The 27,706-nt window shown below is 35.9% G+C and overlaps 2 protein-coding genes across 2 annotated transcripts; both read left to right on the top strand.

The window, feature by feature from the left end:
- The first annotated feature begins 221 nt into the window (after positions 1–221).
- Positions 222–12,509, top strand: chrnb4 (cholinergic receptor, nicotinic, beta 4 (neuronal)). Its single transcript, XM_051135703.1, has 6 exons — positions 222–475; positions 4,775–4,920; positions 5,730–5,774; positions 6,000–6,109; positions 7,399–8,458; positions 10,886–12,509. Exons 1-6 carry the CDS (start codon positions 427–429, stop codon positions 11,057–11,059), a joined length of 1,584 nt encoding a protein of 527 aa, XP_050991660.1. The 5' UTR covers positions 222–426; the 3' UTR covers positions 11,060–12,509.
- Positions 12,510–12,937: 428 nt separating this feature from the next.
- Positions 12,938–22,414, top strand: chrna3 (cholinergic receptor, nicotinic, alpha 3). Its single transcript, XM_051135704.1, has 6 exons — positions 12,938–13,110; positions 14,016–14,155; positions 16,126–16,170; positions 18,583–18,692; positions 18,772–19,864; positions 21,927–22,414. The coding sequence occupies exons 1-6, from the start codon at positions 13,050–13,052 to the stop codon at positions 22,053–22,055; spliced, it is 1,578 nt and encodes a 525-aa protein (XP_050991661.1). The 5' UTR covers positions 12,938–13,049; the 3' UTR covers positions 22,056–22,414.
- Positions 22,415–27,706: the final 5,292 nt, after the last annotated feature.

The following is a 27,706-nucleotide window of genomic DNA, read 5'->3' as shown; positions in this document are numbered from 1 at the left end:
ACATCATTTGACTACGTAGCTTGCAGCTGGGGGCATGTTGTCACAGAGGGTCACGTGTTCAATTTATATTTTTTCCTCCACTGGTGAATAACGCCAAAAGAGAATTTTGTCTTTTATTGCCAAGACCGTGCCTGCTCAAATCTGACTTTCACAACTCAACCTAAAAATTGTGACAACTAGCCCCGGTCTGCTGTGTGAGGCTGGGAAGAGAAGCGCGCGCTTATGTGTGTGTGTGAGTGAGTGTCGGCGGTACAGGAGCGAGTCCTGGATTTTCCACGCGACAGAGACTAGCTGCTGCGGGTGCGAGGGCTTCATCATCCTCATCATCATCGCGGTTCGCTCTTGTGAAGTTCTGTGCGGTTCTGCTCTGTATCGCGATGTATTAGGCGGAATGGGACTGAAGATAAGGAAAACACACGCTCGACCATGACACGCGCGCTCACCGTTCTCGTTTGCATATTTACCCTCATCCGAAGTAAGTAAAATAACTTATTTTACCATTAGTGTTTTATATTTGATGCAGCTCTTCAGTTACAGAAGTTAAACGCTGTTGCTTTTATCTTTTGGCGGTTTGCTGATTTATTGCTGTTGTAAAATTGCTTTGAAAAAATGTTCGCATTCAACAAAAGGCTTCCTTTTGCTTAAAAACCCTACATTCTCTCACCGTCTTGGAGAATGACATCTTAGCTGAATTATTTAAATGTACACTACGATTTTTGAGTTTCTGCTAAATAGAAACGAAATTGGTGGCACTTTTAATGTATCATTACAGTATAATTAAAGTAATTAATATTTAAAGAGATGAATACACCAGTCATAATAGGGTTTTATGTAAGACTATATATATTCTGTTTGGAGCAGGTCGCTCCTTGTGGGCCGACATGTTGATATCACGTGACCAGCTGTCACGAAGTTCAGTTACTACTAATATTCATAACAATCGTAACAGGGCTGACAGCTTAATTTAAATATTTTTCTATCAATCTATTTTCTATAAATCTCTGCATTTACATTGCTTAATAAACATCTGTTTTGACAAATTATATTTTTCTCCCATTTGAAAATGAATCATCAGCATTTATGACGAATAAGGGATTTATATATCACTCCCCTAACTTTAGTAAAGGTATATGGTCATTAACAACACAAAAAACAAACCTTTTATTCAAATTCTGAATGGCTTGTATTTATTTCAAAAAGTGCTTCCTTCATAATCACTAAAAAGCCATCACTTACGTCACTAAAAGTTCCTTTATAATCAGTGAACCTCTTATTTGCAGTGAAAGGATTCATGAGCCTGCAGAACAAAATCTGGCGTTTAGACTTGGCCAATCAGAGGTGTTCAAGAATCAACTGTGTGATTGGTTACACTGCTCAAAGCTACAAAAACATGTTGTAAATAGAAACTTTTGATGTTCTTTGGAGTGCAAACACAAAAACACACTGGAGCATTTTCAGATTTGTTTTGCCAATATCCTAGTATCACTTGTACAATGTAGGGTGATGTTTCATCCATTTTCATGTGAGAAAATGGATGTGTGGTGTGAGAGCGTGAGAAAAGTGTCAATTGCGTGAGCCTCATGTGGAATGTGTGAGAGTTGGCAGCCCTGAATGATACATTTATTTGATTTAGCACATTCAGATGGTGCTTAATGCACTTCACAAAGCATAAATATAAAACCAAACAATATTCATACATACACAACCCAGCTAACAAAAAAATGTTCTAAGAACATTTCACCAACATTATCATTCAATTATATAAATGTTATTATGAACATTTTAAACATCCAGTTTTTACAATGTTTTCAAAGTTTTTTTCTTGGTTATGTTAACATTAAGTAAACATTCCATTTAATCATTTTGCAAACATTATGGGAACGTTACTTTTGAATATTCTCTAAATATTCTGAAACAAATAGTAACATTTAAAAATGTCCAAAATGTTTCAGAAAAAAAAGTTCTATGAACAATTTATAACTAATGTTTTTGTGCTAATGTTTTAAAAACATTATTAAAGACCAGATCATTTTGAATTAGTGTTCTATAAATGTTACTATTAACTAGCATTCTGTTAACGTTGGGAGTGGAAAAATAAATGTCCAAATAACACTAGTTGTTACAGAAGTCTTAATTGTATGAGTACATAGTATGAAACAGATAAAATATGAAAAAGAACAGCTTTTCATTTAAACCTCATGTGTTTAGGCTGATGACTGTCAGTAATGTCCAAAAGCACTGGTAACATAGGCAAATGTAAATGTAAAAAAGGAAATGTAAACACATACTTCTGTACCTTTAAGATGTCAGTATCACCAGCACTGAGGCACTAATGCATGAGAGACTGAAGGCCGTTCATTCGTCACACGTTCATGCACTGTTCGCTGGCCATTTGAGGCCATGTCTTTGTGTGGCTCTGTCTAAAGCTGAGGACAGCCTGTGGTCATAAAACACTTTAACAAATCTCACAATACTGCATGCTCATGGTTTTGGGTTTGTATGACCTTGAATGGACCTGCATGTGACCAGATGTTGCACTGAATCTTCAGACTGCATGAGGAGAAACTGTGGTTCTCCATGAGAGGATCCTGCGCGTTCCTTGCCTCCAGTTAAGGAGAACAGGCTTTGATGAGTGTCCACCAGTATGATGGAACAGTGCAGCATCTGCTTTTGGTATCTGAGTGACACTCTCACTGTTAAGTGACAAACGTTAAGCGAAAGTGGCTTGGTTCAAGTCATGGTTCAAGGTGACTGTGGATGGAAATGGAGTCCGAAAAGAGCAAGTGCTCTTATGTGTTAAATGTTTCTGGAGCATGAGCAGAATAAGAAGTATAAATACACACTGTGTCCTACTAGGTAATGCATCTAGTGTTTCCTGCTGTATCTGTTTTTTTCTTTTGCTGGTTCTTCATACCTTCACTTTGAATCAGAGCTGTGTCTTTACTGAAGTTTTGCTTTGTCTGTTTGATCCTGTGGGTCTGCTGTTCATTTCTTGTGCTTTGTGTTTCTTCAATCAGCATTACAAAGGGAGTGCTTACAGTGTAGCTCTGGGTGTCTCTAATTAACGCAGATCACTGCTCATTAATATTAATTAATTACAATTAAAGCTGCAAGTCTCAGTGATGAGTCCATGTGTTTTATACTGCACTAACAGTATTGGTTACAGCACCTCGTCAGAGCTGTATGATCCACAAAAAAGATTGTGAAGCACACTGAAAATGAATTTGACCGTTTGGTCAGAAACTTGGTAGGAATGATTTGTAATAAATATTAATTTTATTACAGGCCAATAAAAACTCCTTTGAGTGGTATCCTGAGCCAGATCAGATTGTGCCAAAGAAAACACTGTGTCTCAGCATTATTTATATGATTGGTATGAAAAGATTGGACTTGCGTATTTACAAAAAAAAAAGGAAGGACAGAAAAAAAAATGCTGTTTGGACATGAGTCTTGAACTGCAAATTAATTGCTAAAGATGTAATAACTGATAATTAAGGGCTTTTTGCCTTTATTTATTATTATTTATCATCTATTTATTATATATATATGAGAGATAAACATCCTCATACTCAATTGATCTACCATTACACTACATGATCAGAGAAATAGGAATATGTACCATATAACAACTGTACTAAATCAAATATAAGGGATTTTACAGACTTTATAATTAGCTACAAAAACGAATCTCTGTGGCATTTCTTGTGTGATGGAGACTGGCTGATTATTTAATGCTCTTCACACTGCATGCATCTGATGTTGAGAGTTTGCTGGCTGATTGTGATTGTGTTCTGCTGACTCTGCAGCTCGTCTACAGCCGCTTCTAAACTACTGCTGCGCTTCTACAGTCAACACTGTGAGCGAGACTTCACCTGACAGATAACATTTACCATTGCTTTACCATCATTAAACTTTCAGGAATCACATGTTTATCTAAAAGTGAAAATTCTATTGTTTCTTTTTCTGTTCCTTTATTTTCAAAGCTGCCATTCATTGGCTTTTTGAACATTTTGGTGGACATGAGTTCAGGTCAGAACTCTTCGAAATGCAGTGCTGCTTCCCAATGTAATGTTTTACCAACGCAGTTACCTTACAATCGTGATACACAGCACATTTGTATTGTGAATCTCAGACACAGACCTCTATATTTTCCTGCTTTGAAATGTCTAGATTTATCAAGCTAACAAAGAACGTTCTCAGAACTTTGACTAATTTATATATCTGACTGACTTTAAGGTTAAGTACAGACATTCAATTTTTGTTCAAAGTTATCTGGTCTTTATTTAATAATGCTCTCAAAATGTTAGCACAAAAACATTATATATACATTATTTATACACCATTTAAGGAAGTTTTTTTTCTGAAACATTTTAGTTAAACATTTGACTAACGTTTTTAAATGTTACTACTTGTTTCAGAATGTTTGGAAAACAAACATTCAAAAGTAACATTCTCATAATGTTTGCAAAATACAAACTGGCATATTCCCTTAACGTTTGTCTAAAAAAAAAAAAACGTTTTTAAAAACATTGAACGTTTTACTTAAGTTAGCTTTTTTTGTTAGCTGGGAGCAACTGATTTTCACAATTTTTAACCATTTTTCTTAAAGCTGACAGACCGATTATCTCAACTAGTAGTCATGCACAACAAGTGCGATTTTAAAATAATAATGCGGTATTTCTGTGGAATATTGAGACCATCTTCATGTTTCAGAAACCAAACCATCTGCTGGAATGGCTGTTACTGGTCTGACGTGTTTTCTGGTGGTCTACAGGTGGAGTCTGTGCGGACTCAGAAGAGCGTCTGATGAACTGGCTGCTGGGTAAGGAGCGTTATAATAAGCTGATCAGACCGGCGGTTAACAGGACCGAGAGAGTGACGGTTCTCCTGCAGGTTTCTCTGGCGCAGCTCATCAGTGTGGTGAGTCAAAACCAGACTTTGACAGCAATTAAAATGTCAGTATCTATGGTTTTGTAGTACATTTGAATTGCCTAAAACTTTAGCTAATCAGAGAGTTGCATCAGAGATTTTAAAATACATGTCAGTCAGTTGTGAGTCCTCTACAGACATATTGATACGTTCATTCACATTTTATTACACAACCAGCCACTAAAAATAATGATGTCTGATAAATAAAGAACATTTCTCATAACACACCAGAATTATTGATCCCATGAAATGTGACTGATGCCTTCTAATCAAACACACCCTATTCCAACCATCAGCTCATTAGTAATGAAATGTTCTGAAATTGATGTCAGATAAGGCAGCTAATAACTGTAAATAATTGAAAATAACTGTAGCTGTCATTGCTGAAAAAACATGGCTGTAAAAATATTACAAATTATTCAGTGTGGTGATTAATTATGGAAATATTCATATCTTTTATTTATTTGTTTGTTTGTTTATATTTACATTTTCTAAATAATGTGGCATGGAAAAATGGAAATTTATTTATTTATTTATTTATTATTTTTTATATTTGTTAGATAAAGTACTACAATTACAAAATGTAAATAAAATAAATAAAACTAAAACAAAAAATGAAATAAATGAATCCTCTATGGTAATTAAAAAAATAAACAAAAACCTATAACAAAAGCACATAAAAAAACTAAAAACTAAGAATAAAATAATTAAATTGAAAACAAAGAATATAAAATGATTTCAGAAGTCAGTATTAGCAGTATTATCATTGTGTTTATGTGTTTTTATTTCCTTGCTTCCAGAATGAAAGGGAACAGATCATGACAACAAACGTCTGGCTCACTCAGGTCAGTGTCAGAGGCTCATCAAATGTAAATTATCACTCAATTAAAGCATCATCATCTCTGATGTCCTTGTGGTTGATCTTGAATTTATCCATTGTAAATCTTGTCTAATAATCATTGCGCTCACATCCATTCATCACACAGCTAATCAAGTGTGTAATTGTGGTCAGTCTGACTGAGGGAAAGCTCATATATGAAATAATAAGACAATTGCAATATTATCTGCAGAACTGGAATGATTATCGACTGTCGTGGGACCCGGCAGAGTACGAGGGAATCGACAAGCTCCGGATCCCCTCTAGACACATCTGGCTGCCTGATATAGTGCTGTACAACAAGTGAGTGACAGCAATGAGTGTTTCTGATATGAGGAACCCAGATTCTGCAGGCTGAAGGAGATAATAACCAGAAACTGGATGGAAACTGTCTCCAGACCAGCAAGAAATGAGCCACCAGCTTTCAATATTGTGCCTTTAAGCAAACAGCCAGCGGTGTTACAGTGATACACAGCTTGATAGAGTTACATTACAGCATTATTATTATTAAATGAAATGATTAAAACATTTTTACCAACTTAAATAAAATAAAATATAAATATTAAATTTTATATAATTTTCATGAAGTTTCAGTTTAAAAAATACTGTAACTGCAAATTGGAGAAAAATAGCTACAAATGAAATCAAGTTAATTGAATTAAAAATGAAAATTAAACAATAATAAATGAATTAGTTTAAATTAATTAATTTTTTTAAATGAATTAAAAATAAACAAAAATAATAAAAACAAAAGCACATAGAGTTATCTAAATAATAATAATTAAAATATAAAATAATAAAAATGACAAAAGCATATGATAAAATTACAAAAAAAGTAAAAATGACAACAGGGTATAAAATGTAAAATGCAAAATATAAACAACAACAACAACAACAACAATAATAATAATAACAATAAAAGTAAAAAAAAAAAAAAAAACTGACCCTAAGTTAAAAATAAATCTTGTTTAGGTGTTTCAGATTTTGCATAATTAATTTTTTACATTTTCATGAGCTATGTAATAAGGGTGCAATTAATTAATTAATTAATTAATTTATTTATTTGTTTGTTTGTTTGTTAGATAAAGCACTAAATTTAAAATGTATAAATAAAACTAAAACTGACCTAAAACAAATAAATGAATCCTCCACGGTGATTAAAAAATAAACAAAAACCTATAACAAAAGCACATAACAAAATGAAAAACTAAGAATATAATAATTTAATTAAAAACAAAAAATAATAAATATTTACAAAAATCAAAAGAAAAGCGAAATGAAAGTATAACTAAATACAAACTATACTAAGTATACTTAACTACACTAAGTATTACTATTAAATAAAAACTATAATAGTATATAAATTATGTGCACGCGTGTATGATTATATATAATAGTACAAAGAAATAAACAGTGAATCTTGTTTTGTTGATTTACATAACTCACATAACATAAATTAACATTTTAAATAAATTATGTTATTTTATGTTATTTGTTACATGTATGATTTGTGATTTGTGTCTATATATAGCTTAAAATGCACATCTAGTTATAACATTTCTCACTAAACTAATAATCTGTCTGTTCCATAGTGCTGATGGAACGTATGAGGTCACAGTCTTCACCAACGCCATTGTCCTGTTTAATGGGAGCATCGCCTGGCTTCCTCCTGCCATTTACAAGAGCGCCTGTAAGATTGAGGTCAAACACTTTCCTTTTGACCAGCAAAACTGCACTCTGAAGTTCCGCTCCTGGACGTACGATCACACTGAGATCGATCTGGTGCTGAAGTCCGAGGTGGCCAGCATGGACGACTTCACGCCCAGTGGCGAGTGGGACATCCTGGCTCTGCCGGGCAGGAGGACGGTCAGCGCTTTGGACCCCACCTACGTGGACCTGACATATGACTTCATTATCAAGCGCAAGCCACTCTTCTACACCATCAACCTGATCATCCCTTGCGTCCTTATCACTTCGCTGGCCATCCTGGTCTTCTACCTGCCGTCGGACTGTGGCGAGAAGATGACGCTGTGCATCTCTGTCCTGCTGGCGCTCACTGTCTTCCTCCTGTTGATCTCCAAGATCGTGCCTCCCACATCCCTGGACGTTCCTCTGATAGGAAAGTACCTGATGTTCACCATGGTGCTGGTGACGTTCTCTATCATCACGAGTGTATGCGTATTGAACGTTCACCATCGCTCTCCGAGCACACACAGCATGCCGGACTGGGTCAAGCTGGTGTTCCTGGTCAAACTCCCAGCACTGCTGTTCATGCAGAGACCACGTGGAAACTCAGCCCGTCAACGTCTGCGGCAGAAGCGCTGTCTGCAGGACCCCGGATCTCTGCTGGGCCTCGCAGCTCCTCGCAAATCTGCCATGTCGTCATCTGCCTCTGCGCTACTGGCTGCATCCTCAGCTTCGGCTCTCTCGTCACCGGGACATTTTTACAACAAGGGACCTCAGATCGAGTTCAACTACAGCTCTCGGAAAGGAGATCTGCGGCCCGCAGAATTCCTGCCCAATGGACACAACTCAACACAGGACCTGAGAGGGAACAGGGCGGCTCCAGTCTGGGGATCTGAGGTTCAGGAGGCCGTGGATGGCGTTCGCTATGTAGCTGATCACATGATGGGAAATGATGACGATCAAAGTGTAAGTGACTTCATTGCTTCCCAGATATACTTTCACATACACTACCTTTTAAAGTCTCTTCTGCTCACCAATGCTGAATTTATTTGATCAAAAATATAGTAAAAATGTAAACTTGTGAAATATTATTACAATTTAAAATAACTGTTTTCTCTGTGAATGTATATTCAAATATAATGTATTTCTGTGATCAAAGCTGAATTTTCAGCATTATTACTCCAGTCTTCAGTGTCACATGATTCTTCAGAAATCATTCTAATATGCTGATTTACTGCTCAAGAAACATTTCTGATTATTATCAATGTTGAAAACGGTTGTGCTGCTTTATATTTTTGTGGAAACAGTGATACTACCATTCAAAAGTTTGGGCACGTTAGATAAAAATGAATAAATTGATTAATTAAATAATTTTTTAATATTATTTTATTCAGCATCAAGGATGTAATAAACTGATCAAAAATGACAGTAACAACATTTATAATTTACAAAATATTTCTATTTCAAATAAATGCTGCTCTTTTGAACTTTCCATTTATAAGATAATCATGAAAAATAAAATGTAATTAAGGTTTCCACAAAAATATTAAGCAACACTACTTTTTTTAACATTGACACATAGTAATAAATGACATTTTAAAATATATTATGATAGAAGACAGTTATTTGAAATTTGCACTCACATTTAGTCATTTAGCAGATGCTTTTATCCAAAGCGACTTACAAATGAGGACAATGGAAGCAATAAAAATCAACAAAAGAGCAATATATAAGTGCTATGACAAGTCTCAGTTAAGTGTTAGCCAGTGTTAGATTAATAGATAAACAGATTAGAATAGAATAGAGAATAGAGAAGCTAGAGAGAGAAAACAAGCAGTTAGTAAATAAATAGAGTTCGTCATTTATTTTTTTATTTTTTTATTTTAAATAATATTTAAATTGTAATAATATTTCACCATATTACTCTTTTTAGTGTATTATTGGCCAAATAAATGCAGCTTTGGTGAGCAGAAGAGACATCTTTCAAAAACATTTAAATATCCACATTTTTTATTTTAATTCTGATCAGTTTAATACATCTTTGCCGAAAAAAAAAATGTTATTAAAACATTAAAACAAAAGTATTATTTAATGTAAAAGTATTTCTGACTCTAAACCTTTGAACGGTAGTGTGCATTAAGATCATATTATCAGTGATATAATTTATATCACCCAGAGTGGGACTGATGGCTTGTAGACCATTTATGACTTTTATTGTTTCACTTTTAAATCACAAGCCAAAATTGCCCTTAAAAATCATGTATTTTTTATTACGTTGTCATGTTTTTATTGTGTTTTATTGTGTTAGCTGTATTTTTATTAGTTATTTTTACTTAATCAAAATAACACAGCTGCGAGTTGACTGAGATTCATTGGAATGCACATTGAAAAAAAACTATTTTCCGATTTTTGGAAATAGTTAAAAAGTTAGAGTTATCTGTTTTTGCAAATGAACTCAGTTTGTCAGCTCTTCAGTTTGTCAGACAGATTTAAACCAAGAAGTTGAGTTTGTGAGTCTTAAAAAAAAAAAAAGAAAGTCATGAATTTGACTGTACTGGATGAATTGCATATTTGTTTCATTTGCTGTAGCATTTTTATTTAAGTGTATTCAACCATTCTCTGTAATCACTTTTCACTAAAATAGTGCTAAATCTCATGCTGATGTGTCAGAGAAATCTAAGCCGCTGATGTGCTGCTGTTCGCCGGGGGAACTGCAAACCTTAGACCACCGCCTTGAGTTTCCGTGACTGACTCCACAACCTACCCATAAACAAACAGTACTGGGATTAGAGAACATATTTTAACATCATATAATTTACAGAATTTACAGTAAATACTTTATAAATGAAATAAAATCTATATAAAACTTAGGCTGAAGAAGTGCACCAGATCGGCAGCATTTTTTTAGATTGTGTGTATTTACAGGTGCAGTAAACACTTATCTAACATGTTGTTAAATCCTGCACGTTTCTGTGCATATCTAGTAAAATATTACCTGGATAGTATGGGTTTAAAACCAATAAAATTGTACAGTAAAAGCTGAATGTCATTTAAATTCAACAAAGAACATTTATTCGGCAGACACACAATTAGCAAACAGAGGTGGGATAAAGCAGAGGTTACACTCACGCTTCAGCCAAAGCACATTGTAAGAGCATCGATCGTGTGCTTAAATCACTCTGGAGGAGAGAGAGGCGCTGAATAGTAGTGACTATCAAAAAGTGCAGAGGACAGCAGTCTGAGAGATGGAGCGGCTGCACTGGTCAATAGCGGCTTCTCAGCAGTGTGTTCTGCCTCATTCTGCCTCAATCTGTTTCCTCGTCCCTTATTAGTACACTAACAGGTCAATAGATTTATTAATGAGCTGATCTCTGTGCATCTGCGTGTCCGCAGGTCATCGAGGACTGGAAGTATGTGGCCATGGTGGTGGATCGCTTATTTCTGTGGATCTTTGTGATTGTGTGTGTGGTGGGAACACTGGGTCTGTTCCTCCAGCCGCTCTTCCAGAACCAGACTGCTGCCATCCAGCAGCCCAGCACGGAGCCATCCAGACGGGATGGGATGTGAGGCCCAACTGAGCCTGAATAAACTGCTGCTTTACATAACCTGACTCAAAGACATGAAGCTCTGATTGATGTTCTGAGAATGAAAAACTACTCTAATAGTGACACAGTCATTGTACAATACAACACAACATACTACTGTATTGTAATAATGTCACTCTAGAGCATTTTCCTCACATCAGCAGTCATTTGACCCAGAATATGACTGCAAAGTGCTTGAAGCTCAAGTGACACCAAATGGAATTTCAGAATTTATGATTGTCTTCAAACAGGTTTCACTCCCCTTGTCTGTCATTGGTCAGAAACAACAGATAACCCCACCCAACATATCACTTTATTGGTTGAGACATTGTTAGTCACTTTTTTTCCACTTTTCAAGGAAATACACATACAAATGGCTTATCAGTATCTGCATATTAAGTCTGGATACAATTGTTTAATTTATCTTTTTAAAATTTAACAAATAGTTACAAGGAAACAGGCAGTAACAACAAATTAAATGGAATTGTGAAGAAAATCGTATTTTCTAGTAAGACTTACTCAGATAATCTTTGTTTTATTTTTTAGTGGTCTTGATAGATAAACAAGGTTTGATTCACTATGTAATATTTCATCACATTTGCAGCCATTCATGTCCATTTTGACAAAGTCATAATCAAATCAGTACAAATTTGCCCGTTCTTGTCTAAATGCTTGATTTGGTTAAAGAGGAAGAATCACCTGCTCACCCTTGTTTAATTTTCTAACTCTTCTCTTTAGCACCATTGTGTTCGGTACTCAAGCATTTATTAGCTTTGTCATTCTGTTTTTTTTTTTTTTTATCTTCTGTGTGTCGTCTTGTGTTCACCTGAAAGCACAGTCAGATCTGACCTGAGATTCATGTGAATCACTTTATGTGGTGCGCCACCTGCTGGCTGTATCTGTGTTTGTCGCGCTCATTCACACGGATCAGAATCCATGCAATTCTTCTGTATTTGATGGTTATTTAGTGAGACCTCTAATTCAGACTACAGTGTATATACTGTAGTCCAGACTATCCAGACTATAGTGTCAAATTTTGTTATATAGTAGAACAGGTTACTCCTAGGTGTTGGAGGTTTTATATTTTCCCAAAATTCCATACAGGACAGTATCGGACTGTGGGAGTGAGAGTTATGGAGTTTGTGGATTTCAGTCTGAATCATCGTATATTTGAAACATACATCGCCTGCTATTTCTTGGGAAGGACAGAGAACATTCGGGTCCCTCTCATAGAGAGATTATTATCATATACTAATTTTGAGACAAAGAGATTTAGCAGTTGTAGAAAAAGTGGTTTGAAAAATACACAGGTAATGAAGTTCTGACATAGTTTTGTGTTTATTAGGTTATACTTTGCATAACATATGGATGATCTCCATATCATCAACAGGATGATCTCTCTATGTTCATTTCCTCGCGTAAACAGCTTTCAAATAAATGTATTATTTGGATCTTTCTCTGAGGTATAAAACTCAAGCTCTCAACCAGTATTAAATGTGCTTTTCATGAAAACTATTAAATGTTTCTGTGCTTTATCATGTAACTAAGTCACAATCACATTATATTACCATATTCTGAAGCGTCTCGCATCATGTGCGTTGCGTTTTAAGATGGCATGTCAATTTAGAAGTAGTTAATTCAGGTATTTTTGCTTTTTGCCATTTAGTTTATTGGAAAAATGTCTCTATTAAATTAAATCTAGATTTAAAAATCAATCCAGTTCAACTTGTAGCTGGTTGAACTGTCAGTACATTTGTACGTTTACTGTTTTGCGCCTTGCATCATCTAGTTAAGGAATCATTGACTGCTGCGCGCTCTCGCCTCTCTGTCACTCTCTCCCTCTTTTTCCTCATGCGCGCTCTCTGCTCTCCATCCGCGCATCTCTCTGTCTCTTGCCGCTGCGCTCTCACCTTCCTTCGTCCCCCGTTTACACTCTGTTGGAATAATCTTCTGTCAGTTCTCCGGATTGTACGATGAAAACCAGATCTCTCATCATTTTCCACACCTGCTACTTTCTGTGTTTTCTTCTGTCGGGTGAGTAAGACTGACCCTGATCCGATCTTCGGCTACTTGTTGCTGTTTATTGAAATATTTTGTTTGCTGTCTATTAACTACTCGAGCGTTGATTTCGAGAGAGAATAACAGCAGACAGACATAGTGAACAATTTAGAGTGTTTATTGACTCTAGTCTTTAGTGTTTCGTGTTGTTTGGGTTTTCAGTGATTACATCGTATTTTTTTTTCCTCCGCCGGTCGCAAAAAAAGCCAGTTTGCAATACTCGCTGACCATTTGTGACAACATGCCCCAACAGCAGCACACGCTGTCACTGTGGGTAACTTGTCACAGTGAAACCTTGCAATAAACAACATTTTTAAAAATGTCTAACAGAGCCCAACAGAGAAATTAAAGCGTTAAATTCGCAGATAAAAATGTCTAAGTGCATTTACGTGTCTCATAATCAGATCTGACCACATTCTAACCACATTTTGGTCGAGCATTTTTTTTTTTTTTTTTTTTTTTTTTTGTAACTAGGACTATAGTTAGAATTTAATTCAGAATCATTTAGACTATTTTTCCTAGTCTCTGTGAAAAAAAAAATGACCCAATTTACTTGAATTCAGCCCTATCTATATGTTCAGATCAAAACAAAAACAAAAAATATTGTCAAGAAAATGGGTTTAAAATTGATGCTCAGTACAATACAATATTTGACAATTTGTATTTTGCATTATCTTGTGTGATTATCTCCTTAAGATTAATCACTTTGTTGTATTCTTCATTTGCTAAGATGATAATTAGTAGTCCATATTTTAGCAGCTTCAGATCCTGTAGTATACTAAATGCTCCAGTTGATTCTCCTCTGGTGGTGCATGTGTTCTTCTAAAATAATTTTATTTACAGATTATGTGCTGTACTGAATGTGTCTAATTCGGATTCAGGGATTTGTGGCTCTGAGGCCGAGCACAGGCTGTTCTCAGTCATCTTCTCCAGTTATAACCAGTACATCAGACCAGTGGAGAACGTGTCTGACCCTGTCATCGTCCAGTTTGAAGTGTCCATGTCACAGCTCGTCAAAGTGGTAAGTGCCTGTCCAGAACAGAACAAATACAGGGTTATTTACCCCAGTTTGTGACACATTATATTCTCCCTGCTGTTTCTATCAGTCATCTATTAGCAAGGGTTTCTTTAGGGAGCGAGTGTTTCACTTATGCTTGAGCTTCATTGGCTGGAGCTTAAAGTTTCTATGCTTGAGCTCTGAGCTCAGACACACATCAATCCGTCAGCATGAATGAGCATGTAAGTGCATGATCTGGTGAATTTTTTTAGTCTTTTTCTCATCCTTCTTCTTTCTTCCCCACCTCAGTCACTGCGAATATCTCACTTTTATTAAACAAAGTCTCTATCAAGCTTTATTCCATCTCATTTCTTTTCTCTTGATCGTTTAACTTAGCATGATAATGATATGGTTTGTCTGATGCAAAAAATGCATTTATGCAGTTTCTGTGCATCCAATCATATCTGTTTGTTATGCTTTAAAGTTTAAAGAGATAATTTAATGCTTTTTTTGGGATGGAAGTGCAAACAACAACAAAAACATTATAAAATAATGATTTCAGTATTATATTGCAGGGGAGAAGTATTAAGTTCCGAAATGTTCTCATTTCTCTGCCAGCATCTTTAGTGGCCTGATTTTAAATTTTGGCAGGCTGTTAGATTAAAAAAGGCTCATATTGTTATAGGTGACACTATAAAGGCATACAGGGAAAAATATTGTGTATTATTATTATTATATAAAAGTTGAAACTATAAATTAATGAAGTTTAAACCAATCAAAATTGTTTGATTGATCCCATAAGGCAAACAAATATATTTTTTAGGCCAAAATAAATTTTAAATATATGTTGTAAACAGTGAAGATCAATGAAATATATTTTTGAAATTGTGTTTAGTTTCAAATTTCATATAATAAAATATAATTCAAAATATTTTACAATATGCAGGAAACACATTTTCAATCTTAGTAGCCTACATGTTTTATATGCCCAATGGTTTGTAGACAACAAAGTTTTTCTTCAAATGTACACATGCAGTGTTATTGTATTATCACTGAGATGTAATAATTGAATTAATCAATGAGAAATAATAAGAACAATTTAGTTAGTTTCTGTTATATCTATATCTATATATCTATATATCTATATCTATCTATCTATCTATCTATCTATCTATCTATATATATATATAGTAGTATATGTATTTATAGTTTCATTCATTTTTGTGTCAGCTTTAGGTTTAATTATTTAGTAAGTTAAGTTGAAGTGAATGAGAATGAGAAAATGAGCCTTGGTAATTAGCTCAAACAAAACAGGTTATATAGTTTTTATTTTAATTAATTAATTATTTAATTAATTAAAATAAAATTTATTCATTTAATTATTCTTATATTTTTTTATTTACTTTAAGGGTCTAATTTTAGTTTTAATTAACTGTAATAACTGTCATGTGTATGTATTTTCTTGGTTTGAAATATATGGAGGGCAATTTCTTTTTTTTTCTTTTTTTTTTTTTGAATGCTTATAAAAATATATGTATATATTTAAAATGTATTTCAAAAAATATTCTAAAGATGGTCAGAAAATATATTGGTAGCAATATTCTTTAAATACATTTAAAAAATATGTTTTTTTTTGCTGTATGGTATTGTGAGAGTTCAACTTTTTGAGAATTTAAGAAAAGCTCCACAAATGTAACACTTCAGATGTTGAGCTCTACATTTTAAGCATGTTTACGGGCAGCTGGAGGTCCTGTGTGCATCATGAAGCTCCTTCAGGCGACGGGACTCAGGTGGTCCTCGCTCTCCATCCAAGCAAGGCCCATCTGTGAGACACGGAGGCTTCGGTCGCTCCCGCTCAGACTGACGCCTGGAGAATGATTGCTTACGACAGCATGTTTCTTCTTTAAGCTCTAAAATATTAATCTAGAGCCGTGTTTATTCCCCCCAGGTGATTTGTCTGGGACTCTTACAGACTCTGTGCCTTTTTTTCACAGGATGAGGTGAACCAGATTATGGAGACCAATCTTTGGCTGCGACATGTAAGCTCATGTATTATTCATGCACATCGAAAGGTCATTGATTCATTTAGATAACTGGACACAATTGTATTCACTATCTTTACAGTCACTGTTTAAAATGATTGATGCAGCAGATGGATTTGATTCCCAGTGGAATACAGATGTTTTGTCCTTCCCAGTAGTGGAAAGTTATTAATGTTAAAAATGAATCCGAAACAAAGTTTTTGAATAGACAAAACATGGTAAAGAGTTATGAATGGGATGAAACAATATTAGAAACACAGTTAAGGCAAGTCAGTCAACTTTATTGATAATTCAGATTCAGATTATTGATGATACATTTACAAAACATGCATTAATGAATTAATTAATAGAAACGGGTGCCGTGGTCGTTAAGGAACTGAGTGAGCAGATGACATTAAATGGGTAAAAATGGATCAAAATGGCGAAACCCTTGTTGCTTGCTTTAGAAGGTGACAGCTGTATGTAATGACATGGAGTTGAATTCAGATGAATCAGAAGTGTTGTACAGGAGAATTTTTAATGAAATATTGGATTCATCATGGTGACCTCACACTGAGCCACCATTGGTGTAACAGATTGCAATCACCTTGACATGGTTGAGGTTTATTTGATTGGCATGAAAATAAACTTAAAGCTTTGCAATTATGTTACTGTAACTTGCATTTTGAATACTGAAAAAGTTATGGTATCAGAAGTTGGGTACAGTTTGAAGACTGTTGAGTGTGAAAGAGCTTTTCTTGAGCTAAACTGGGTTTGTTTCTTACAAGCATTGTATGCTAAGCTTTTAGGAAATGCAGCCCTGAGCTTTGAAATTTGCTTTGTGTTATGTGCATCTTAATTATCACACTACAGTTAAAAAATTAGGCTAACTCTAAAACCTAGTATCACTGGTTGGTGAAGATGTGTTGATGATAAGGAAATTCATATAGGTGAAAAATAAATGTGAAAAAAAAAAGGTTTAGTTAACTGAAGATTGGAAATGGTCTACTGCAGGGGTGGTGAACATCGGTCCTGGAGAGCCGCAGCCCTGCAGAGTTTTGCTTCAACCCTAATCAAACACACCTGAACAAGCTAATCAAGGTCTGAAGGGTTACTAGAAAGTTACAGGCAGGTGAGTTTTAATTAGGGTTGGAGCTGAATTCTGCAGGGCTGTGGCTCTCCAGGACCAGAGTTCGCCACCCCTGGTCTACTGAAACAAGACAGCTTTAGATGCCGTAAATCAGGGGTGCCCAACCATGTTCCTGGAGATTACCTTCCTGCAGAGTTTAGTTCCGACCCTGAGCAAACACACCTGTCTGTAATTATCAAGTGATCCTTCAGATCCTAATTAGTTGGTTCAGGTGTGTTTGATCAGGGTTGGAGCTGAACTCTGCAGGAAGGTAGATCTCCAGGAACAGGGTTGAGCACCCCTGCCGTAAATAAAGGAAGTGCATCTCATAATTTGTTACATGAAGGGGAATATTTAAAAACTCTAATAGAGCAAAGAGGGCCTAAACAAATGAAACATTGTCCTCTCTTCCTATATTAATCATTTAGTTCATTAACGTTTTGATGGCAAATCAGTGATGACATTTAATCAAGCTAATTGAATTAATTACATAATTAATTCACCTGGGTGGTGAGTCATACAGAATATTTAAGCAGCTGACCTGGAAACACTGCATCTATTGACACTGTCAGTTCTTTTAAATGTCCCTTGCATTGGTATTGCCTCCCTAAAATAAATTAAACAGGGCAAACAGGTTCGGTGTGTCCTGCGTGACTCTTTTCCTCTGCTGTGCATCCTCTTGGTGACGACAGTACTTTGCTGCTTTGTCAGATTTAACCTGAGACAGCCTGGAGAATAACAAATGAGAGCATGGCTTATAGCCATGTCTTTGAAACACACACTAACTCTTAATGTTACTGAACAGCTGATTGTCGTTTGTTTAACCTGTTTGTTTGCTGTAAGCCTGGAATACTGAATGTAATAAAAATTGATTCTAGGCAATATTACAGTAGATTCTTAATATCTTCTGAATATTACCCAGTGTTTACTCAGTAATTGCCTGTGAATTGGACAAAAAAGTAACACACTGAACATAAAATTCTCAAGTAGAAATATTGACTTTTTTTCTCAGAATTTCATGATATAAACTCACATTTGCAAGTTATAAAGTCTGAAGTGTGGGATATAAACCCACAATTGTGAGAGTCAGAATTGTGAGACTTTTCTTGAAATTGCAAGTTTATCTCACAATTCTGACTTTCTCACAATTCTGTCTTCTTTTCTCAGAATAGTCAGGTATGAACTTGCAGTTGCATGTTATAAAGTCAGAATTGCAAGATGTAAACTTGCAATTTTGAGTTTTTTTTTTTTTCAAAACTCTGGCTGAGTGACAGTATTTAGTGTGTTTCTATTTTTCCTAGATTTGGAATGATTATAAGCTCAGATGGGATCCCAAGGATTTTGGAGGTGTTGAGTTTATCCGTGTGCCCTCCAACAAGATTTGGAAGCCAGACATTGTGTTGTACAACAAGTAAGTGCTCCGATTTGATCCTCATTTTGTTATTGGCATCGTCAGTTCTTCGTGATCAGTCTCTGTTTCTGAACTACAGTGCAGTCGGAGATTTTCAGGTGGACGACAAAACAAAAGCTCTTCTACGCTACAATGGAGACGTAACCTGGATCCCACCGGCCATCTTCAAGAGCTCCTGCAAGATCGATGTCACATACTTCCCTTTCGACTACCAGAACTGCACCATGAAGTTTGGCTCCTGGACCTACGACAAAGCCAAAATCGACCTGGTGCTGATCGGCTCCACCATCAATCTGAAGGATTTCTGGGAAAGCGGCGAGTGGACGATTATCGACGCTCCCGGATACAAGCACGACATCAAGTACAACTGCTGCGAGGAGATCTACACGGACATCACATACTCACTCTACATTCGCCGCCTGCCTCTCTTCTACACCATCAACATGATCATTCCCTGTCTGCTCATCTCCTTCCTAACTGTTCTGGTGTTCTACCTCCCGTCCGACTGTGGTGAGAAGGTGACGTTGTGTATTTCTGTTCTCCTCTCCCTCACAGTGTTCCTTCTGGTCATCACCGAAACCATCCCGTCAACGTCTCTCGTCATTCCTTTGATCGGAGAATACCTTCTTTTCACCATGATATTTGTCACTCTGTCCATTGTGATCACAGTCTTCGTGCTCAATGTGCATTACCGCACACCTAAGACACACACCATGCCCGTTTGGGTGCGGCACATCTTCCTCAGTTTGCTCCCTCGGGTCATGTTTATGACTCGGCCTGAGAAAGACCTTGAGAGAAAGACAGGAGGCCCTGCGAGATCTTGCGCTCTTCACACTCCAGGTCTGGTTTCCACCCAACAGACAAATCTGTCACGCCGGCCTCATCTGCTCCTGTGCACCACTGAGCTCAACAACCTGAGCGAGGCATCCAAGACAGCACCCGGCTTTCTGTGTCAAGAGGGCAGATGTACGTGCTGCTGGAAGCAACACGGCACCAACATCTCCAACGAAGGAGCAGAAGATGGAGGAGGAGGAGGGAGTCCATGCTCTAGCTCTGAGTCTTTGGATGCAGGCTTTCTGTGCATGTCAGCTCTCTCTCCACAAGTCAGAGATGCCATAGAGAGCGTGAAGTACATTGCTGAAAACATGAGGTTACAAAATGAGGCCAAGGAGGTAAGAGAACTAAAATCAAATGCATTCATAATAAATTGGTCTGATATTACTGTTAGCCAAGCAATAAGTCTTTTGACTTTTCATTCTAACTCTTTTTTTGATTTTTGAAAAATAGTGTCATTTCATGAAATACAACAGTTTTAGACGATATATATCTGCAAAATATTAATTATTTTACCAAAATATGAGGAATCACACAAAAAGCATTTTATTTTTTATTTAATACTGACCTGAGTAAGATATCTCACATAAAATACATTTACATTTAGTCCACAAGAGAAAATAATAGTTGAATTAATGAAAATGATTAAAAAGTTCAAAAGTTTACATACATTTGATGCTTAATACTGTGTTGTTACCTGAATGATCCATAGCTGTGTTTTTTTGTTTGTTTGCTTGTTTGTTGTTTTGTTCTATGATAGTTGCTTATGAGTCCCTTGTTTTTCAGCATTTTTGTGTATTTTAACCCTTTTCAACAACATTTATGATTTTGAGATCCATCTTTTCACACTGAGGACAACCGAGTGATTCATATGCAACTATTACAGAAGGTTCAAATGCTCGCTGATGCTCCAGAAGGAAACACAATGCATTATAAGCCAGGGGTCTAAACTTTTGATCTGAATGGAAATGAGAACATATTTTGTCTAAATATCATGTTTCTTTCATTTAGTACTGCCCTTCCGAAGCAACAGAAGATACTTAAATGTTTTCCAGAAGACAAAATAAGTTAAATTTACCTTGATCTTCAAATTCAAAAATTATACAGGATCTCAAAATCATACAGCCATTATTGGAAAGAGTTCAAATACACAAAAATGCTGAAAAACATGAAGGATTTTTCTGGAGAACAGCAGGCAGTTTAACTGTTCAGGATAAACAAGGGACTCATGAACAACTATCACAAAACAAAACAAAACAAAACAACACAAAACAAAAACACAGCTGTGGATCATTCAGGTAACCAAACAGTATTAAGAATTAAGTGTATGTGAACTTTTGAATAGGGTCATTTTTATAAATTCAATTATTATTTTCTCTTGTGGACTATATGTAAATGTCTTTTATATAATTTGCCACTCTATATCTCAAATAATATGTGACCCTGGACCACAGAACCAGTCTTAAGTCGCTGGGGTTTATTTGTAGCAATAGCCAAAAATACATTGTATGGGTCAAAATTATTGATTTTTCTTTTATGTCAAAAATCATTAGGAAATTAAGTAAAGATCATGTTCCATAAAGATATTTTGTAAAATTCCTACTGTAAATGTATGAAAACTTAATTTTTGATTAGTCATTTACATTGATAAGAACATTATTTGAAGAACTTTAAAGGCAATTTTCTCAATATTTTGATTTTTTTGCACCCTCAGATTCCTGATTTTTAAATAGTTGTATTTCGACCAAATATTGTCCTATCATAATAAACCATACATCAACGGAAAGCTTATTTATTCAGCTTTCATATGATTTATAAATCTCAATTTAGAAAAAAATGACCCTTATGACTATCCATGGTCACATATGTCTTAGTAAGATGATATTTAAATGATCAAAACATAATGCAATGCACTGCAATGATGTTTGAGAGATAAAGTGTTCCTCAAAAGATTTAAGATGTTTCAAAGCTTGGGAAGATCATTCCTCCACTGAAGAACAGTGAAAGTAAAGGTTCTGGAAACATTTATATATAATATAGATTATATTATATTTGAAACCCACTGATTTTTCTAATAAATGTTGTCTGGATAATCAAGTAAAGCGAAGCTGCTTCAGTCTAGTAAGTGTTAAACTTGAAATATTTCTAATGTTAAAATCAGTTAAGATTTGACAGCAAAATAACACATGAAGCACAAGCTTAAGGTGGTCATCTGTACAATTAAAAGACCTTTTACTTGTTAAAAAAGTCTGAACTATCATTTAGATGACAGAAGGCATGGAGTAGATTGTGTGCAACAGCAACGTTAGCTCATTTAGAGGCCTTAGAAATTTGCATATCAAATATAATCCAGGCGCTTAAAGAGTTCATGTTTTGCTCTTCCAACCCTTGTCTTTAAAGGTCCAGGATGACTGGAAGTATGTAGCCATGGTGATTGACAGGATCTTCCTGTGGGTGTTTGTCCTTGTGTGCATTCTGGGTACGGCTGGACTCTTCCTGCAGCCACTTCTGATGGGCGAGGACATGTGATGCCTTTACATGCACTTTATATCTGAACATTTTAATAGTCTGAATCTAATTTTCAGCAATCCTAGATTAGCATTTTTATCTGTTTATATTGTGTTTAGTTTAGAGGTCAGCTTACAGGTTGGTTGACTTCGGGACCTTTAAGAGATCAAATGGAATCGAATTTCAAGTACCCACCCAACGGCTTACTGTTCTCCTTTGTCAATTCCTATTTCCATCAAAGTCATGCAACCTAGTTACATTATATAAGTCAAAAAATATTTGGCCAATGACTGGACAGAATTTTTGGCATGTAGATGGAGTATAGTAGGCTTGTGCTACTATCTTAAAGGAATAGTTCACTCAAAAAAAAAAAAAAAGAAGTCTTAGAGTTGTTTTAAACCCATTTGGTCCTTTTTTTGTTTGTTTGTTTTTGTATTACGAAAATGATCACACAGGTCTTTTCTGTGTTACATAGTTCATAGTGAGCTCCAGAAAAAAAAAAAAAAAAAAAAAAAAAAAAGTAGTCTGTACAAACTTGTGTGCTGTGCTTTTTTTTTTTTTTAAAGTCATGATGAGCAGACTAAAATTACAGTTGTTCACTGCTCATTTTCTGCTCAACTCAGCTGTGTAACTCATGAATGAAGTGGTTCAGTTTATTAAAGAATTTTTCAGTTCATGCAAGTCCTTGTAATAAAAAGAGCTGTGTGAAGATTCTTCAAAAGTACTGCTTTTGTGTTCCAGGAAAAAAAATATCACCATGCATGTTTAGGCTGACATGCAAGTGAGTAAATAATGCTGAGTCTTTATTTTTGAATGTATTATCACTAGAGATATTACTGTTGTTCATTGTTACGTATGTTCAGTTTTTAATCTAACAATAAACTGTTGTAAGACATGCAGTATTTCACAAAAATGCACACTTGGTCAAAGTTACAATCTCCTTGTGTGAGAATTTTAACAGCTAACTTTCAGATAAAAAGCGCCACCTAGTGGATACTAGACAATTCTGTGTAATTCAGTAAAGGAAATCCTGCAAATAAAGAAAGACTGAGAACTATGAAGATCGTCTGTTTACTGGCAGCAAAATTGGCTGATTGAAAATGATTTATGTTCAGTTTTGTGAGAATTTGAGTGTCATAGCTATATATCTGCCCTGGGCTCCACTGACATCTATCATAGGCAGTGAAGTTTTTATAACATATTGTAAATTAATGTCATACACCTGTTTCTAGGTCACTGAACTTGCATAGAGCAATACAATCAAATCAACTGTTCCTGACATTTGACATTTAAAGCATACTGAGATCCAAAAATTAATTATCAAATTCACAACTTAATAGAAACATATTAAAAATAGCAATATTGTGTTGTATTCAATTGCATCTTTATTTTCTACTGTAGGGTAGAGTGGGGGAAAACGCCCCCTATTGTTTTTTCCCCAAATATCCACAAGATAAAGTGAAGATATATTTTTATTGTAACTATGGACCACGTTTACAAGAGCGATGCAGAAGTATTCACTATGAAGCTTACACTAGTGATGTACCAGAGAGAAAATGGATTTCATAGTAAATTATCTAATTTTCAGCAGTAAGAAAAATCATTCAATAAAAATATAATTATATTTTCAGAATTACATCATTATAGTGGGGTAAAACGGCAATGGACAGTTGCTGTAGTTATTCTGTTCTGAACATCAAATCCTTTGTTGTTGTTGTTGTTGTTGTTGTTTGTTTGTTTGTTTTTTATGTATTCTACTTTGGTTGAATAAAATATTTGGACTTTATATTACTCAAATTAGCATCAGGCAGCTATTTAGCTAGCCAGTTAGCATCAACCAACAAAATTTTATTATAATTTTGTAATTCATAATTATTTGATTATATTCTTTTATAATTTTAAGCTAAAACTGTCTGTACTCTGATTTTGCTGTAAATGTATAAAGCAAAGTGCTTTGTAAGACTGGGAGGCATTTTACCCTACCCATGGTACACATTTAATTTTTGTTAAAAATCTATAAACATGGAAATATATACTCAGGATGTTTCTCATACTTGGTTTATAATTTATGTAGTTGTCACTAAAACTATGATAACTTCTCTGAAAAATACACACTCCTTAAGTGGAGCGTTTTCACTCACTCTACCCTACCAGTGGTACCACACCAACCACTGAGCAAAAAGCTCTTAAGGGTTTCTAAGTCAGAAAAGGGTTAGAATTTTCCTTAAGGCTCTTTCACACTAAATGCAAATGTTCCGATGATTTTAAATAGTAACAACTGATCCCTGAACCCTTTCACACCAGATCCTACTAGTTTTTGAAGATCACTACAGGGAAAGCCATTGGGGCTTTAACTAAGTCACGTAAAACCTGCTTAAACATTGAAAAAAAAAAAAAAAAAACCTTATGCCATTATACAAATGTTGAATGTTTTCCTAATCTGTGCACATGCACAAGCATAACTAAAACTCGGTTTTACACAAACTTTAAACGGAACAAAACGTAAAACATAATTTGCATGTCGCTGAAACATATCAAATCAAAGTGGTCATATACTTTCCAACAATTTTATGCAATCTTTCCAGCTGGTTAAACAAGTGTTTCAATGTCATTAAAAACAAAAATAAATTAATTGATTAACAACCGTTTGTTGCATTGACAAGTTTTACTGGACTGTATATTTGTATAAAACTGTCTGTAGTCTTTCTTTCTTTCTTTTCTTTCTTTCTTTCTTATTTTGTTCTAACTCATATTTAGCTAAAAGTATTGCTTGATTCTTAATAAGAAAGATTCTTATATTGAAAAACCAAACTGTTAGTGCCCCAAACCACACCATAGTTTACAGTGTTTTTGATAATCTGTAATCATTAGTTTTTTTCTTTTTTTTTTGTTAGTTGAGCAACACGAGTACATGAAAAACATGAGCAAAAATAGTCGTTTCCCACACAGACATTGTGCAAGTAGCCAGTGTTGGGAAGGTTACTTTGGAAATGTAATAGGTTACAGATTACAAGTTACTTGATTTAAAATGTAATAAGTAGTGGAACTTTTCAATTACTTTATTAGAGCAATGTAACATTACTTTTGGTTACTTTTTGATTGCTTTTCTAAATTTCTAATATTTTTTAACTGTTAATTATTTTGAAACATTTAAACCAGGCAGAGTTAACCTTACAGTAGCACTCAGCACTGATTACTATCAGACTTTAAAATTCATCACTTGAATTAAAATTATAATAAGTAAGGGTTAATATACATCTTTCTTATGCGATAACAACTGGCTGGATGCACAATATCCCACTTATTACACAGCTGGTCAGGGGCGGCGTTTCCGTTTGGCAGAGTATGGAAGTCGCCATACCCTATAGCGCATTCAGGAGTTTCGTTGTTATTTTAAATCAGTGCTATTGGTCTTCCTTATGTCAGTTTGAGGGTTTCGCAAATGTTTAACCAATGAAAAGCAGTCAAAAGAGCTTGTGACTAAACCTTGTAACGATATTGGATCCACAAACTGTAAGCAAAACCTCGGAACTTCACCCCGCCTCCATTGAGAATGAAGCACTGTGCGACGCGCACAGCCTGTGTTTTATGCGTCTTTTCTATTCAATAAAGACAGACAGCTGAGACTAACTTGACTTTTCTTTAATAAACTTGTGAGCCCTACACACAGCTTCACATGAGCCTTTTCCTTAAGTGTGCTCCTCTTTTCTTAGGCCCCCTCTACAACAAACATAAAACAATTGTTCCTATTGTTACATCCTTTCTCTCTCTGCTTGTTCATTCCTTGCCAGTACACACACTCTCTGGCCCTCCTCGGGCATCATTCCACACCTAAATGAGAAGAGTGTATACATTGCATTATTCCCCTCCAAAGCTGCTTGGGGACAACAGCTCATTCACCCCTGAAAACAATGCCATCCTAGTAGCTCAACTCATCTTGGGTAATAAAATGGGTAATAATGACGTATTTTTTGTGGTGTGTCAGCCTTGTTCTTTGGCCAACCTTGTAATATGGCTTTAATCAGTGTCTGCAAAGTTTCGTTCTCTTTTGTTGTAGAACGGAATTATCCAAGTTTGTCCACTGAGATCAGTACATGTTGTGCCATGTTAATTGTCTCTAACTCTCAGGCACATATGCTCTACTTAGCGTGTTTGCTAGCCACATCTCTGGCCCTGGACCATACACAGCCTCCACATCATATTTTTTGAAGTCTCAGCATCATTCGTTGGAGTCTTTTAGGTGTGCTCAGTAGTGGCTTACGTAGGATGTTTTCCAAGGGTTTGTGATCACTTTGTGCTGCTACTTTCCGTCCGTATGTATAATGGTGAAACTTTTCCGTCCCGTACAGTAGAGCTAATAACTCTTTCTCTATCTGTGGGTAGCCCCGTTCTGTGCGTGTTAGTGCTCTGCTTGTGAATGCTACTGGCTTACCTCCTTGCTTGAGTGCAGCATTAAGGCCTCCCTCTGAGGCATCACATTGGATGGTAAGTTCTTCATCAGGGTTGTAATACTTTAACACTGGAACATTTGCGATTGTTTCTTTTATTCTACTGAATGCCTCTTCATGCTGCACAGTCCATCTCCATTCGCAGTCTTTGTGTGTCAGCTGTCTCAGGGCCTCACACTGGTCTGAAAGATGTGCACAAAACTTAAGGGTAATTAAGATAACCATCCCTAGTAGCGTCTGAACTGCTTTTACATCTGTTGGTTTCTGCATGCGTGTTATTGCCCGGACTTTGTTTGGGTGTTTCTTCAATCCATCCGACGTCAGGAGGTCCCTGGTGAAAAAAACAACATATGCTGTTAGGTATGTTTTGATGCTGGGATGCTGGTTAGGTATGTTTTGATGCTGGTTTAAGCTGGTCCTTTGCTGGTTTATGCTGGTCCTTGACCAGCAACATGACCAGGCCTATTTCTCTCAAATATTGTTCACAAATCTGTCTAAATCTGTGTTAGTGAGCACTTCTCCTTTGCCAAGATAATCCATCCATCTGGCATATCAAGATGCTGATTAAACAGCATGATTATTGCACAGGTGTGCCTTATGCTGGCCACAATAAAAGGCCACTCTAAAATGTGCAGTTTTATCACACAGAACAATGCCACAGATGTCGCAAGTTTTGAGGGAGCATGCAATTGGCATGCTGACTGCAGGAATGTCCGCCAGAGCAGTTGCCCATGAATGGAATGTTCATTTCTCAAGCTGTTTAGCATAAGCCATCTCCAAAGCCGTTTCAGAGAATTTAACAGTACATCCAACCAGCCTCACAACCGTACACCACGTATAGCCACACTAGCCCAGGACCTCCACATCCAGCATCTTCACCTCCAGATGCTGGATGATCATCTGATGATCATCTAAGATCAGCCACCCAGACAGCTGCTGCAACAGTCAGTTTGCATAACTAAAGAATTTGTGCACAGACTGTCAGAAACCATCTCAGGGAAGCTCATCTGCATGCTCGTCATCCTCATCGGGGTCTCATCTGCAGTTCGTCGTCGTAACAGACTTGACTGGACAAATGCTCACATTCACTTTAGAGAGGTGTTCTCTTCACGGATGAATCCTGGTTTTCACTGTACAGGGCAGATGGCAGACAGCGTGTATGGCGGCATGTGGGTGCGCGGTTTGCTGATGTCAGCGTTGTGGATCGAGTGGCCCATGGTGGCG

This window comes from Labeo rohita, chromosome 18, assembly GCF_022985175.1.
Source record: "Labeo rohita strain BAU-BD-2019 chromosome 18, IGBB_LRoh.1.0, whole genome shotgun sequence".
In the NCBI taxonomy this organism is placed as follows: domain Eukaryota; kingdom Metazoa; phylum Chordata; class Actinopteri; order Cypriniformes; family Cyprinidae; genus Labeo; species Labeo rohita.
Note: the sequence above shows the minus strand (reverse complement) of the source record. Positions and strands in the feature narration are given on the sequence as shown.

Bases quoted from the DNA above. Each gene is read 5' to 3' on its own strand.
- chrna3 (XM_051135704.1), top strand. From the start codon at position 13,050: ATGAAAACCAGATCTCTCATCATTTTCCACACCTGCTACTTTCTGTGT. The intron at 13,111-14,015 runs GTGAGTAAGACT...ATTCGGATTCAG, and splicing joins TCTGTGTTTTCTTCTGTCGG to GGATTTGTGGCTCTGAGGCC. The intron at 14,156-16,125 runs GTAAGTGCCTGT...TTTTTTTCACAG, and splicing joins TGTCACAGCTCGTCAAAGTG to GATGAGGTGAACCAGATTAT.
- chrnb4 (XM_051135703.1), top strand. From the start codon at position 427: ATGACACGCGCGCTCACCGTTCTCGTTTGCATATTTACCCTCATCCGA. The intron at 4,921-5,729 runs GTGAGTCAAAAC...CCTTGCTTCCAG, and splicing joins TGGCGCAGCTCATCAGTGTG to AATGAAAGGGAACAGATCAT. The intron at 5,775-5,999 runs GTCAGTGTCAGA...TATTATCTGCAG, and splicing joins CAAACGTCTGGCTCACTCAG to AACTGGAATGATTATCGACT.